This window comes from Labrus bergylta, chromosome 17 (assembly GCF_963930695.1).
Source record: "Labrus bergylta chromosome 17, fLabBer1.1, whole genome shotgun sequence".
Taxonomy (NCBI): domain Eukaryota; kingdom Metazoa; phylum Chordata; class Actinopteri; order Labriformes; family Labridae; genus Labrus; species Labrus bergylta.
In genome coordinates, this window is record NC_089211.1 from 4,125,670 (window position 1) to 4,141,288 (window position 15,619).

At 38.8% G+C, this 15,619-nt stretch overlaps 1 protein-coding gene across 2 annotated transcripts in view; it reads right to left on the reverse strand.

The window, feature by feature from the left end:
• Positions 1 to 291: 291 nt before the first annotated feature.
• si:ch211-196i2.1 (collagen alpha-1(II) chain) overlaps positions 292 to 15,619 on the reverse strand; it is a 93,063-nt gene continuing 77,735 nt past the window's right edge. For both annotated transcript variants that reach the window (XM_029277767.2, XM_065965762.1), the window contains 23 exons: positions 15,518 to 15,571; positions 15,329 to 15,382; positions 14,522 to 14,575; positions 14,370 to 14,423; positions 13,531 to 13,638; positions 13,296 to 13,349; positions 13,120 to 13,173; positions 12,932 to 12,985; positions 11,643 to 11,696; positions 11,283 to 11,336; positions 11,135 to 11,188; positions 10,868 to 10,921; positions 10,348 to 10,401; positions 9,665 to 9,718; positions 9,506 to 9,559; positions 8,904 to 8,921; positions 8,551 to 8,604; positions 8,352 to 8,414; positions 8,009 to 8,174; positions 5,745 to 5,854; positions 4,099 to 4,179; positions 3,622 to 3,804; positions 292 to 2,568 (listed from right to left, as the gene is read on the reverse strand). In XM_029277767.2, the coding sequence (XP_029133600.2) occupies positions 2,419 to 2,568; positions 3,622 to 3,804; positions 4,099 to 4,179; positions 5,745 to 5,854; positions 8,009 to 8,174; positions 8,352 to 8,414; positions 8,551 to 8,604; positions 8,904 to 8,921; positions 9,506 to 9,559; positions 9,665 to 9,718; positions 10,348 to 10,401; positions 10,868 to 10,921; positions 11,135 to 11,188; positions 11,283 to 11,336; positions 11,643 to 11,696; positions 12,932 to 12,985; positions 13,120 to 13,173; positions 13,296 to 13,349; positions 13,531 to 13,638; positions 14,370 to 14,423; positions 14,522 to 14,575; positions 15,329 to 15,382; positions 15,518 to 15,571 (1,689 nt within the window). In that variant the 3' untranslated portion in view covers positions 292 to 2,418. The remainder of the gene's footprint in view (positions 2,569 to 3,621; positions 3,805 to 4,098; positions 4,180 to 5,744; positions 5,855 to 8,008; positions 8,175 to 8,351; positions 8,415 to 8,550; positions 8,605 to 8,903; positions 8,922 to 9,505; positions 9,560 to 9,664; positions 9,719 to 10,347; positions 10,402 to 10,867; positions 10,922 to 11,134; positions 11,189 to 11,282; positions 11,337 to 11,642; positions 11,697 to 12,931; positions 12,986 to 13,119; positions 13,174 to 13,295; positions 13,350 to 13,530; positions 13,639 to 14,369; positions 14,424 to 14,521; positions 14,576 to 15,328; positions 15,383 to 15,517; positions 15,572 to 15,619) is intronic.

The following is a 15,619-nucleotide window of genomic DNA, read 5'->3' on the forward strand; positions in this document are numbered from 1 at the left end:
AAACAATTAACAAGGAAATAAAGCAGAATTAGCAACAACTTAAATAATATAATATAACTATAAATATAGTTATAACTTCCAACTATCTTTCTTTATTACATTTAAAAACTGCTACAACTCCTGCTGTGCTATTAATTCTACTGCTTACATTGCTGCTATTGTTACTACTCCCAAGACTACTGGCACAGTTGCTTCTGTACAGACTAAAAGATTTGAACCACAGGACAGAATGACTGTACCTCTAAACTGGAATTGAAGAACTAAGAATGACAAAATACACTGAGTCAAAACTTAATTATGTACCTCTTTTTAATTAAGCCAACACAATTGTTGAATTAGTTGATGGAGGGATCACACAAGACATATGTCCAGCATGTCATTTCATATAAAAAAGAGACTTTTACAAAACACATGAACAATAATCTGTCTCAGCCAGCTAAGGCAATACAATGGAATGATAATCAGAGAAAGAAGAAAACATGATATATTGCTTCTGTGTAAAAGCCAGAATTGCAAACCTGTGGTCTAGATACAGAACTTTAAACACAGCTTTTCCAGTTGAGTTGAGGATTATGTACATTTATTCCCTGTTATGTAGCACCGGTATGATAAACTTTCAGGCCATGTGGTTCTGTATAGCTTAGTGTATGTAGTTTATCTAAGAAATGAAGTGTTGGTTTTCGAACTGCAAAGCTGCTGTTGTGGCTGAGCAGTAAGACTATACTCTCATCACAAACTCCCTGAGATCTCAGTCTTATGATTCCCTACTACCTGCAGAGTGTACAGCACACTGCTCATCAGTCACTGCTGATTGCATCTGGGCACAAACAACAGATGCTGACTGACTGCTGAAGAACTACAAGGCTTACTTCTTTTCTCTTGAACCAAGCCCTTTTTAGATTGAATGAAGAAGAAATTCAGGTTGACAGGAGTAACTCAAAGCTAAGCGGGGGGGAGCATAGGTTGTTTTTTTTCCACCAGGGGTCCAAGGAAACTCTGCAGGGCTTATCCAAACTTGTTCATGACCTTTAGTGTCCAGTCAAAGAAATTGAACGTGATGAAATATGTGCACCTGTAAGCTCTGGATGCCAAACTTCTGTCTTTGGTTTTCCAAACATTGAGCACGCTACACAGCTAAGTAACAGCTGCAGCTCCTGCACAGGAAGATATTGAAGCAATACAGTACAACCAATACAACATGGGCATTTCATATCCTCCCCCCCATTTTTTAAACTCAGGATTTCATACTTTTAGTAACTTAATGTGTTCGGATAAATGCGCAGTCCTTTCTCAAAACATTTGTCGTAGAAGCAAACGATTGTGAAACAGGACTCAGGAGTTGTAAGCACATTTGTTAGTGACTATTTTCAGCTGTGGATTAATACATGATTGGTGTTTTACATGTACAGTAACCCGTATTTATAGTAAGAGGATAGTGTCTTTACACTAAAACAAACCAAATTGTGTGTAATGAAAGTCTGTTTTACAATTCTTTGACAACAAAGTCAGTCTTTGGTATGGAGAAAAGATATAGGAGGCTTCAGATATACACGTCATACTTGTTGGTAAAACTAACTCATTGGTGATTTTTGTCGTTCTTAAACATTCAAAATTTCTGATCCTAATATTTATCAAGTCTCTTTTTAATTCAATAAAAAAGACCTCCAAAAAACTGCAAAAACAGCAGAATAATGACCCATGAGTTTATCACTAATGTATCATACCTGAGATGTAAAATATATATATATATGAAATGTAAAAATAAAACAGAAAACAAAACATAAAAAACAAAAAATGTTCCTGTATTTTAAAAAAAGTGACAACAAACTGCATGAATTTGCATGATACAAAATGACTGTCCTTTACTATTCTTTCCCGGGATTTAAGGAAAAATGGACTAGCACCATGAGAGCAGTGACACATCTGAGTTCACTAACAGTAAAGAAGTCGTTCACTTCACTGGCCTGGTCATATACCGCCAATGAGACAACACTAGCTGTGTCTCCATTAAAAAAACACATTGTTAAGAGGTCAGTTAGGGTGTCTAACTTTTATATACACACTGGGAAAGTTATAACAGAAGTCCAAAATAAAGTTAAAAAAACACATAAAATACATTGTATATAAAAGAACAAAAAAACAACCATTTTTAAATTATTCAATACAAGATAAATGTCTCTGTAAACAAACTTTACGTCTCTGTGAGAAAAGCCTGGAGACGCTTGTGTCCTCTCAAATTCATAAAAAACAAAGTCACTCAACTTGAAGGAAACTTCCCCAAAAATGAGAGGAAAAGGGGCATCTTCAGAAATTGGAAAAACAGATGTTCCAGCTGTCCTCTTGATGTCCAGGCTTTGGACCCAAGTTTCTGTCCTGGACCTGTGAGTCCCTGCAGAACAGCACAGCTAAATAACATATCTAGCTAAAACACACAGGTCCAATAGTGATGCCAAACGGGTGTGTGAAGTTTCCACCTTCCATCACGGCCACGTCTCTCAGTGGGAGCAGCTGCAGGTCCTCAAACTCAAACACAGACTCCCGGGGTCCGGAAGGGCTCCCCTCTCCAGGCTGACACACAGGAAACAGAAAACATATTCTTTACATTGAATCCCTGTGACTCATCAGTTCCTTTATGGAAATATATTTTCTTTCAGTTTTGTATCAACCATGGCTTCAACTACCTACTTTCCCTCTTTTTCCAGGAGAGCAGATACTTTTCCTGTGTTTCCATCCAAGATTTTCAAGGCTCACTCCAATAATGATACCTTGACCTTGAAATGATAGCTTTCCTAGTCAATTTACACCAGCTCCTTGGATGTTAAGTTCTTCAATCCAATGTTAAAGAAACAATGAGCTCTACACTTCTAAGTAATCACTAGAATTGGCCCCGACACAGCAAGCCAGCAGTCGGACATCTGCCAATGTCAGGCAATCTGTTAGCACTGATGGCTCTCATTTTCAGATGTTCTTTGGTACAACATTTGGCACCGATATGGAGTTTTTTGGACAATTGAGCAAAATTAATCAATCTGATTGGCTGTTAAGCTTAATGACGAGGTGTGTGAGAGCAGGGAAATGCACCCTTATAACAACATGTTGTTTGATAAGCAGGATTCTTTTTATGAAATCCTCTGCGTGGTTCAAAACTGTAGTTAGAAGCTGCTTTATCATGACAACCTATCTGCAGTCAAATGATTTCCAAGTTTCCCTTTTAGAATGATAAATACGATCTATCGCTACCTGCTGGTAAGGAGAGTTATGTCCTCTAAAGCAGGCGCAGGACTTTCAGCTAGCTTTCAACTAAAGTCTTCAGGTTGTATTCGGAGTCAACCTTTCTGCCAAGACAAGAAATGTTAAGTTTTTAACTTGAACACCACTTATTCTTTGATGTCTGCTTGGTGTATCTGTGGTTTAAAGGCTTAACCTTGTGCAAACACTGTTTATTCCTTAAAGATATGAAAAGATTTACTTTGAAGAAGTTTCAATGGGTTAAATGTTTCAGACAATTCCTTTGCCAGCCAAGATTATACCTCTACAAAAATGATCACAACAACAGCAGCAGCATGACCCCTACTCCCTTTATCTGCTAAAGAGAAACTATGAAGAAAACTTTCTACATACCACACAATCTTTAAGTGCGCCGAGGTAACTTTGCTTCCTTGTGTCAGTGAGGAATTTGATGTCTCGATCCGTCCCGCCCAGTCTGTGTCCTGGATGGCAGGAGTAAGTCACCTTCTGGACGGCAGAGCGACTGTGCAGCCTCAGGAAACGCATCTGGACCACATTAGCACCGGGATAGAAAAACTAATAACAAAATGAGAAAGTCATGTATCAGCTGCTTCGTGATGATTCAGATTTACAACAAATAAAAAAGGAATAAAAAGGGTGTCTTAAAGTTATGAATGTTTTTTAGCTTAATGTTTTAATGGTACATTTACAGTCTCAGTATGTTAGGGATATATGTGCTGCAGATTTCTTCTGCTCCTAAACGTCTAATGAAAGCTCTTGTGATTAATATTCTACATCTAAGTTTGAGATAACATCTAATATGTGGGTTTAACATCTGTTTTTATTGCTCCTTTCAGAACGATGGCTCACCTGAAACCCTTGCTCCAGCCTGCTGAGCCACTGAAAACTTCCCTCATCAGTGAACTCTTCCATCCAGGCTTTCATTGGCAACTGCAAAGGAACAAAATTGAAAATCTGAATACAAGTCCATGCAAGTGCTTTCATAAAAGAGACTTGTGAAGGTCAGCGATGTCCAGACAGCTGTGCTGATGAACTCTGGATTAGCATTCAGCTCAAGCATGAACCAAAAGGTAAATTGGATACCGGGCTGAGCGATGCATTCACTTCACGCTGCCCAGGACCAGTTCACATATTCTTTAGTCTGCTACGTGTTGTGAAGTGTGAGGTGAGAGAGAGAGCGGGCTTGTTTTTATTCAGACTGCAGTTCAGAGTAATGAGAGAATAAATCTGTGTCCTGATTGTGCTGATTTGCTTTGGATGAATGTTGTGCCTTATTTAGCCACATTGTTCTGCTCCTTTCCACAGGGAGGCCTCGTTATTCATGCAAAGCTAACCTTGTTGATTACTTTCTTCTGTTAGAACTTATACAGAGAAAAACAGAAAAAAGACAGTCACTAACTAAATCAGCATTACTTCATTTATACAAATAAACTTAAGTGAAAAGTCATGGTCGTGATTTTACCTCTTTTCCATGTTTTGGTATATTCAAACTTAATTCTTCCTTGAGTTTACAACAATAGTACTATAACTTTTTAAATAGGTGAAAAGCCTCTTTCTCATTTCAATGTATTATCTACTCAGTCCCTATGCTCTCTATCTCTGTCTAAATGATGTTGAAGCTAGACTTTGTCTTTTTTTAAACAATGGCAAACACAAGAAAAGGATTTCTTAAACATACTGTTACAGTACAACAATTAGAGAATAGTTGAAAGGTTTGTGAGCTGACTATCGGCAGTGTGTTTTTTTGTTTGTGTTATTGTTTTCATTTGTAAAAAGGGACATTGTGTTTCTATTACTTAAAAACTACCAAATCTACCTTTAAACCCAGCTTCATAAAGAAGAAGCTCACTGAGAGAGAATGATTCACATTTCAAATATAAAGAGGAAATAAACTAAATATCATTTGAAATGAATAAAAAAAAAAGACTCCTAACTGTAATGCTCCACAGCTTCATGCGGAGACGCTAGGGATCATGCCAGAGCACTCAATTCTCCGCTTGATGTTTTTATTTTGTTCTTTTTTCGCAGTAGGTTACGCGATGACGTGGCCTCAATGAATGCACCTGATTGGATAAAACGGTCCCTGGACTGAAGTAACAGAGCTCCGTCAGTGTAAGGTATTCAGAGTTTGTCAGATTTAGTTTCTTATTTAGTTTATTTACTTTAAGGCCAAAGAAATAATTTCTACATAACATTTTTATTTGTTGTGAAAATGGTTGAGAAGAAACGCGCAAATGTGTGTGTGTGTGCAGCTGTGTGTATCTGTGTTAGTGGTAGACACATAATTTCTTAGACAGTGAATCTATTTATCTAGTGACTGATAAAGCACAAATGAGGCTCTAACTATTACAATCATATCTTCAAAGAGGCCGTCCTCACACTCAGCTGACTGCCATTCACCAAACTGAGATTCAGGTCATGCTATTTTTAGTTAGCGGGTACATCATTGATGGGGGGGGGGTTCCTGTCCCCTTTCTCTGCTGATGTCTTCATACCTGTGAGTCTCGAGGATGAAGGCAGGTCTGTTTTGATGTGGAGGAGAAGCTGCAGTAAGCCAGCAGAGCGTCGGCTGGGCTGCCCTGGTTTGGGTCAATGTAAAACATTCCTGCAGAGAAAAGATAGCGAGAGCTCGATGAGGTCGGCAGGGACGAAAGTGTTGAGATCAACATTTACAAATAGACCACAGAAATACTGGAGGAGAGGCTGTCCAGCACTATTTAAGTATAGACACAACACAGAGTAATAGAGAACTACAAAGTGGTGATCATACTATCAACTGCTGAGTACACTGAAGGACTAAGAAAAACGTATATCCAAGAGTTGATTCAAGTGTATATGAATCAACTCTTCATCAGGTATTGAGAGGAATTCTCACAAATCAGCCAATAAAAAAACGACTGTAAGATACTAATAGAATAAACTGTTATTTTCAGAAGGGAGCCATCTATCCATGTGATTACAAATGACTGTGAGAAAATAAAAACATCTCGTTTTATTGTCTGCTGTTGTTCAGCACTGATTAACATTTGACACCAGCCCAGCTAAGTGGCCATAAACCTTCACAGTGCCCCTGAGACAGTTCAGCTTTACACCGCTGAGTCCATAGAGATACAATCAACATGGACATTAAAGGAGGGCTCTTATTCTCACTCAATAGACAATCACACATAAATCACACAGACAAGTACATACATTACACTGTTGTTTCAGAAATAAAGGCATCTGAGGATTTTATATCATAATATGACATAGAAAAAACTGAGAGGAAAGAAGGCAAATAAAAAAAACATACCATGAAGATAATAGTAAAACATTAAAGAAGCTACAGCTTCATTGTCCATGGGCATTAAAAATGTAAAGACATATCAAAGACATTCTGGTTTTGCTGTAATCATAAATGGCTGGTATGTTTCAAACAGAAATAGAGTTTTTATGAACATGGCTGTTTAATGAAGTTAAAATATTAACGCCCAAACCACACCTTCAATCACCTGACAAGCCTACTTATCCTGAGCTGTCTCAGTTCTTCAACCCACCCTCCCTCTCATCCATTCACCCTCCCTCCTCATCCCTTCCTCTCATCCATTCACCCTCCTTCCCTTCCTCTCATCCATTCACCCTCGCTCCTCATCCCTTCATCTCGTTCGTCTAATTCTGGACACAGTCTGGGCTGTGATCAGCTCGGGTAGAATTACGTTTGATACTGAACCTCCATCCTGAGTCTCGCTCTCCCCTGCAGTCAGTCCATCCTTCCAGACCAGCCAACTGACAACCTCCTCTTCCATCATAATCATTACCTTAACATACATTCATCTGTCTCATCATTCAGGTTATCCATCATTAAATATCTAAAAGGCACATGGTTGTGGCGTGATCCTCGCTAGTGAAAGCACAATTAAATAAATATTTGGATTATTAAAAGTATCTTGTTAGTTTGAATATTAGAACTAAAAGCACTGAATACTAAAATACAAAGAGGACAATCCAAAGTAACTGAGGGTACATGCACAATAAAACATGACTCATAATACATTGTTGATGTTTTAAACTAAACACTGAGCTGTCAGTTACCAGCTAGTGTTTGTACATGTCTCTGTTTGTAACCACTAAACGTATTTAGAAGTTAAAGGAGAGTTTATACTTGAAGCTTTTAATATCAATATTTGATAAGTTTGATATGCTACATACAATCTGAAAAGTTCTCAAACTGCTTGATATGAGATATGACAGCTAGAATGATGTATGATGAGCCATTCAAACAGGTCTCAAAACTGGATCACTTTGAAAACACTGAGGTTTAGAACTGAATGGGGAAAGACTGCCTTTAGTGTTGCTGCACCCATTATGTGGAATGACCTTCAGAGGAGAGCTAAGTTCCCCCTCTTGTTTCATACAGCGTTTATAAAGATCTAGTATCCAAACTACCTCAGTAAGGAAATTGTAACTGTTTCACAATGTGAAGTCATTTAAATGGACATGGTTTGCATGTATGAATATGTGTTTCAGTGTCTAGATGCTATTATTGTTAACTGTTAATATGTTTATATTTGTGCTGTTTCTATTTTTGTATTGCTGCAGGGCACCCCTGGAAAAGAGACCTCGGTCTCAGTGGGTCCTCCCTGCTAAAATAAAGGATAAATAAATAAAATAAAAAACATTTTAAAGACAAAACTCTGTAAGCATGGTGTATGCTCGCTCTTTGATTTCCATCTTCCTTCAGTATGGATGAGTTTTTAACTTATAATTGTCAGTAACTGACCGCTGCTGTAGTCCGGGTGACAGAGCCAGAGCTCCAGACAGGTGGTTGCAGGATGCTCCTTACTGCCATCAGGAGGATCCAACAGCAGCCGAAGCTCCTGCTGCAGAGAGTCCACCAGAGTCTGGATCAGAGGATAGTTGGGCTTATCGGACACATACATCAGGTCCTAGACAAGGAGAGAGAATAAAAACACACAAACAACCATGAGTGAAAAAGTCAGTTTAAGATATATCAGTTTAGTTCATGTCTGTTCAAACAGACTTACTTCAAATACCTCCATGGTAAATATGTTTATGGTTGTACATGATGCTTTCCAATGACAATGAAGAAATAAATAACGTACCTTGATTTGAGACAAAGTCAAGTTCAGTGACTCTCCTGGGGGTCCAGGGACCCCGGGTGGACCCTAAAACACAAAGAAGATTCCCACATCAGTTACACGCAGCACAAATATAAACATGTGGCACACTTTAAGAGCTTCATAGTTATTTATACTCATGTTTTCTCATTAATCCCCTGGAGTGTTACTCTTTGGTACTCACCGGGAGCCCCCTCCTGCCAGGAAGACCAGGCAAGCCTTGGTAGCCTTTTAAACCCTGCAGGGAGGAGGAATGTGATAAGCACAGCATGAACATACATGCACTGTTCTATATCTCAATTGCATACCATTTTCTATAAAGCACATTGATATGGATAGAGAAAAAAACTGCTGCAAAATCCCATTACATTCTGACGCCAGCACCAAAGTGTGACGCCTTTATGATTATATGTGCCATCAAGACAAAGCAGAGCAATCTTAATGCAAAGGAATCCTGTGGGGCATTTCATTGAGATAACTGTGAGAAAAAGAGCTGACGTGACTTTGATCTGTCAGGACAAGATGATGATATCATACCTTTAATCCAAACAAACCCTGAAACAGAGCAGAGAACAGGAGATGAAAAGGGCATTAGTATGATTATATTCTGTGAAGTGGATTTATGAACGACGAGCTTCAGAGTGCTTTTATCTGCTGCATTAAGAACCCTATCAGCCATAACTCACAGATTTCATAACCTTAGTCATTAGATTTTTTTCCCCTCAAGACACAGTCTGTTGAATAAAATCACTATATGCTGCTGAACTGTGAATGATTCAACAGTCTGGGACCCGGAGAACAGATAACTTTGCTCTACAGGAAGGACTTGAGTTATTATGTAAAAACAAAAAAACATTTCCATCACATTTTCTACAGTTGTTCTGTCTTCATTTTTTCAGATAGGATGGGATTAAAAAATCTGAGTGGCAGCTGAAATACTTAAAATTCAAAATACAAAACATTCCAGATAAAAAGTAATAAATGAAAATATCGTAAATCGTAAATACAAAGAAGACCAAAGAAGAAAAGTTATTTTTATAGAAGAAGGCAGAAAAACAAACAACTAGATAAAAGACAAACCCTGTAACAATCTATCACTAAAGAAGAGTTACACAGCCAGCTCAAACAGAGACGCTTACAGGCAGGCCTGGCATCCCCAGTGTTCCCCTCCGTCCTGGAAAACCAATGTTTCCCTAGAAATAGAAAAGGATCCAGACATTTGAATAATTGTTTAATGTATGATATAAAAAATAGTAATAGTTCAAGCTTAAAAACACAAGACATATTAATTTGTGTACCTGCTCTCCCTTGCGGCCTTGTGGACCTGGCAGCCCGAAAGAACCACGAATACCCTGAACAAGAAAGAGTTGTCTTTTTAAGACATGTAAAACATTTTTCTACTAACTCACAGCTAAACTGAAAGAAACACACATGTTAACATAAGCATGCTTTCCAAAGCCAGCACAGTAGGCAGCTTTTCAACATGATATTTGCAATCACTTGCACAATGTTGCCAAACGCTTTCCTCAAAGTACATTATTTTTTCTTAAGATAGCACTTGTTATGAATTGATTTTATACAAATATTCATACTTTTTTATGTCCAGGTAATTATTGGCCTTATTGGAGTTACTGATTCATGAAAACAATAGAAACATTTTTTCTCGATTCATGTTAACATATTTTCTTGATTAGAAGCTAAAATGAATCATAAAAGTGAATTTCAGTCCAGTGGTGAACTCTTAACAGGATTAAAAAAACACACCAGAAAATAAATTAGAAAGAAGGACTTCCCGCACAGGCCTCTGCTGTCAGAGTTGAAACAATGCTATAAAAGGGGGCCTATCTAGTGAATTAGTATGTTCTTGTTAAATCCTGATGATGGGTAATATTCATAGAATAGTCTTTATTCATGTTTTTGATCACTCCTGATTTTTATCCTTTAACAAAATGCAAACCATGAAAGCCTTCACAGCTCTTACCTTTGTGCCGTCAGCTCCAGGTGGTCCAGGCAGTCCCATGTCTCCTTTCCCACCCTGAAGACACAAACAAAACATTTAAACCTGCACCTTTACTCAGACAGAAGATCATAACAATAAGAAATATAAAGAACAGTGAGGCTGAGAAGTTCTGCACCAGTCTGAACTGAGACCTGCTGTAAGCATCACAGAGGCATCATGCAGCTACATGCAGATGTGTGTGTATGTGAATGAACATATTAAATAGGTACTATATATCCATATGTGTTTTATATCATACACGATTAAGCAATCATTTTGTATTATTTCCTCCTTTTGCTATCTTCAGAATTTTCTATTCATATTTCACTGTATATTTGATCCAAGTTTATTAAAAGATATCCTTCAGGAACACACTTGTGCATCCTCTTCCTTTGTTTGCAAACAGCCTGTAAGTACATTTAAATATATAATGAAAAACATTCAGAGGCAAGCAGAGTGAACTTCTCTTTCATCTGTGTCAGGCTTATGTGTTCTTTTTTACCTCTTTGCCCTTTTCACCGCCATCCCCTGACTCTCCCTGTAAGCCGGGAGTTCCCTTGGAGACAAAAAATAATAGTCCGATCAAAATAAGCACATCAGACCAAAGACAAATTAAACTTACTTTAATCCTGAAATTATGACGTTATTGATCTTTCTCTAGAAAATCAATGAAATAGATTGCTGCATGGACAACCTTAGAGCTAAAGTGCAGATATGTTCAGGTATGAACATTTGAATGGATGTTTATTGACTAAATAAAATAACTTACGATGAGCCCTGGCCACCCGGAGATGCCAACTAGTCCCGTGTCTCCCTTTTCACCCTGAAAGATCAAACACACACACATATTTTTTTCTCTTGCATCATAATGAAACCTGACGAGCACAAAGCCTTAAGCCTCTTTTCATGTATCCCACCTTTGGTCCTCTGTCTCCCCTGGTCCCTCTGACTCCAGCCTTCCCCCGTTTCCCCTGAGGATAAGTTTGTCATGTTTTTCAATGAGAGGTGACACACGAGACAATCTGATGATTAATGTATGAATGAGTACAGAGACAGTGCTGTTTCTGCCCATGTCCCTTTTTATTCCATGCACATGCACTACACTACATTATCTGCAGGAAAGCTCAGTCCTGTTTTCAAGGGTAATCAAAGGCTCTCTAAGTAAGTTGTAAACATGTAACAGCATGAGTATTAAAACACAGATATTAACATGATTTTTATTATTTTGTGACTTTTCACCTGCAAAGCTTCTACTAAAGAGAACTAAAAGCTTTTACCCTCCTTCCAATGTGACCCGTCCTCCCTGGTGATCCACTCTTTCCATCATCTCCCTTCAAAAGTCAAACACAAACTGGTCACTTCAAATGAGATTGTTGGGTTTTTGTAAAACCATTAACTTCAGAAGTGAGACATATAAAGACACAGTTATGTTGTAACCAAAGAAAAAAAGAAGAGGAATAAAGGAATAAATCATTCACACATCTGAATGGCGTATGGATATCTTTGTCACTGATCAAACTTCATTCTAGGAGTTAAAAATATAGTGAGATGCCCCCTGCTGGAAAGGAAATGTAACTGATAAGTTCACGTTTAAAGGGGCTATATGTAACTTTTACATGTATAAATCGTTTTTTATCGCTCATTAATAAGCGATCGGTTAACTGATGTGAAAAAGTAGATGTTCATTGTCTATCTGTGTTACCTGTATAAAATTTTTCCCCGGGTCGTATTTTCTGCAAAAGCTCCAGGAAGTGACATTTTATGAGCGTTCTCAACGTCCTCCTCACTCCGCTCCGCTTACAGAGATCAACAGTACAAACTCATCACACACTCCCGGTCTTCACCTCCACAGCCAGAGGCCGTCTTCCATACACTTCTATCCGCCCTAGGAGCTCTCAAAGGCGGACAAACTGATCACACACTCCTGCTCTCAGTCAGTGCCTGCAGAGACTGTCGTTTGTAGGATGGAAAATGACTACAGACACACAGACTCCTTCACAGACTTTCACATGTTTATGACCACTAACCTCCTCTAGAAACATTATGACGGTAAATATCCATTGTTTCACGGCTGATGATGATGCTCCTTTGTGTACGTACGAGCACGCGAGGGAGAGCGAGCAACAGGTTACTGGTGAAGTTCACCTAACGGCCTGCAGTATCGCTACAAACTCAGTATTTTTGAAAGTTACATATAGCCCCTTTAAGATATTGGGCCCCATTTAGACAACGTAAAGCATGCTGTCAAAAGCACTTGTTGCAAAGTGATTGTGGACGACTACATTTCTCTAGTTATGCTGAACACAATGTGGGCACAAAGAGGTCGGATTAAGTATCTCGATTGCATATAAGTGTGCTTTGAGAGTTACATGACTCAAACCATTCAGAGTGTGAGCTATCATTCCCTTTAAAAGCCGGGGAGCCCTGCAGACTGGTGTGTTGGTATCTACACAAAACATTTCCAAACTATGACTTTACTTTGCTAAATGTTTCAATGATTTATTAGATTATGTAACATGCTCTACCTTTTAATGAGGCAGATTCTTCTGCTTCATAAAAATCTTACCTTCTCCCCTTTCGTGCCCTCTTTCCCCTCAGGTCCTGGTCTTCCATACGCCCCCTGCAAAGCGGTCAGAGTTTGTCATTTGGATTATTCAGATTTTTCCCCCCACATTAATAATTACTACCAAACAAAAGTTAAAATGATCTATAAAGCAGGAAGCAAATCATTTCATCATCCACAGCTAGACTTACGGGAGCCCCTGTGGGACCTGCAGCACCCTGGGGTCCCATCTCTCCTGGAGGCCCCTGCAAAAGAGGACAAGTCCAAAATAAATTATTCAAGGAGCTGTAGCAGGAATAAAAAGCAATCTTCAGAAATGTAATTCATAGGACAAATAGAAAGTGCTTAGTAGTGGTTTAGTTTTCACCTCTAACCCTGGTAGAGCAGAAGGACCTTGGATTCCTGGCAGACCGTCTTCCCCCTGCACATGTAATTCACATTATTGAGCTAGTTTTATGGATTGTTCTGCACAGTGTATACACATTTTTAAATTCACATGTGCCAATGAAGAAGGTAGAAACATGCAGACTTCCACTTTATAATATACTGAGGATGGATTAATGCCATATAATAGATACATGTAAGATGGAAACCTCACAAACCTGTTCCCCTTGTGGACCTGGATCTCCTGGCTCTCCCTTCTCTCCTTGGGGCCCTGGTTCTCCTTTAGCTCCCTCATCTCCCTGAGGTCCAACTTGTCCCAATGGACCCTGCAAGGCAGTGATTGAGACTATTCAGAATAATTACCCGGATGAGAGTTCAGCAGTCTGGTATTTTTCTTCTTCTTATTATTATTATTTAGATTCTCCATTATTTAACAGGACAGCCTGAGAGAGACAGGACATGTGGGCAGATAGTGGGCAATGACATGCACTCAATAGGACCAGGAGTCCATCTGGTTATATAGAAGCTCATCACTTTGAGCTATTAACTCTCTGTAAAACACATCAGATTAATTATCTTTATTGGAACGCTGATAAATTGCATGTTCCCTTTAAAATAAAATAAATCCATCCAATAGTTATCAAATATTTTTAAGAATGGACCGACATGGGAGACCGGTCACAATGTCATCTTCCAGAGACTAGCATTACTACAAACCAAACTGAGCTACAGCTGGTGCAGTGTGACAGATCTTTTTGTTGATGAGACAAACCTCCTTGTGTACTTTGTTTTCACTCAGAAGATGTGCACCACATTACTTTAACTAATCAATTTTAACAATGTAATTAGCTAGCTGATCACTTCATTAACTAGTTTAACAGAATATAGGGGAAAGCATGTACTTAAAGATTACATCACATTAGGAACAGCAGCACTGCAGGAACAGAATTTGAAACAAAATCTGAATTCTGCTAACGTCGTATAACCACTACAACAAGGGGAGGACAACTGTCAAATGCAGGATGTGTTAAATGAAGTGTGGTGTTGTGATACGTACAGGTGGTCCCAGCCCCCCTGTGTCTCCTCTGACACCTCTTCCACCAGATATTGCCTTCAAACAAAACAAACAGAGAACAAAGAGATGACTTTCCTCATGCAGCTGTACCGTACATCATGTTGTACAAAATCATTAATAGAATCAGAGTTTACCTGAGGGCCTTCTGACCCTGGAGGTCCAGTAATTCCAGCAGGGCCTGACTCCCCCTGGTGAGATGGATAAAGATCTTTAATGTCTTTTCTTGACTTGAACTGAAGACAACTTTATGCTTTCACTGATTTGATTCACACAGCACTGCAGGTGATGTACTCAAGATAGGAAAAAGTGATCATGGAGAAGTACAGTAAGTGCCTGGTGTGGCAGGGGTCCTCTCTAACTGGGGATTACAGAGATCCAGTACTGATGAGTCCCCTATACTTTGTGTCATTTTGTCCACAATGAAAACCTGAATCAGGCGTCAACCTGACAATGTCACAGTCATGACCTTGTGCAGAGAGTGGCTCTGAGGGGGATCTGAACTCATGTAGAGTGATAACATAAAAGTTAGTATAATATAAATGATTTTGTCGCTGTCGGTCAGAAAGTTAGCCGGTAGACTAACAGGAAAATCCTCCTAAATTCAATAAGAATCATTTGGATCCATTCTGAAACTAAAATGAGTTAAAAAGCTAGAAAAGATTCGACAAGGGAAACACTGACTTTAAACTGTTGAGGTAAGTAATCACATCAGACATTCTCAAACCAAAACAAACAATGCACATTTAACCCGAAAGTGACGTGTCATCTGTGGATTATCACTGTGGGTACAACTGATTTATGTAACAAAAAAAATAGCATCACTTAAATAAAGAAAACATGTAGCTACAAGTGATATATTGGTTGAAAATAAATTTTGATTCTGTTCAAATAAAATTCATCAGTGAGCCCATTCCAGCAGCTTGTTACTTGGTCAATGTTACCTTCTGGCCCTGAGGTCCATCTGGCCCTGAGGGTCCCCGGGGGCCAATGGTTCCCTAAAATATTCACAAACACAAAAAGAAAATAATAAATATTGTATTCAGTGTGAACATGCATGAAAACAGGTAAAACACACTGCAACTGTCAGATGAAATCAATAAATGTGAATCTCATACTGGTAACAAACTCACCTGTAACCCTGAGAGACCTGCAGGTCCCACTTCACCCATCAGACCTGGTTCACCCTGTTCAGGAGGATAAACAGTTTTTAATCAGTCTAATGAATCAGGTCA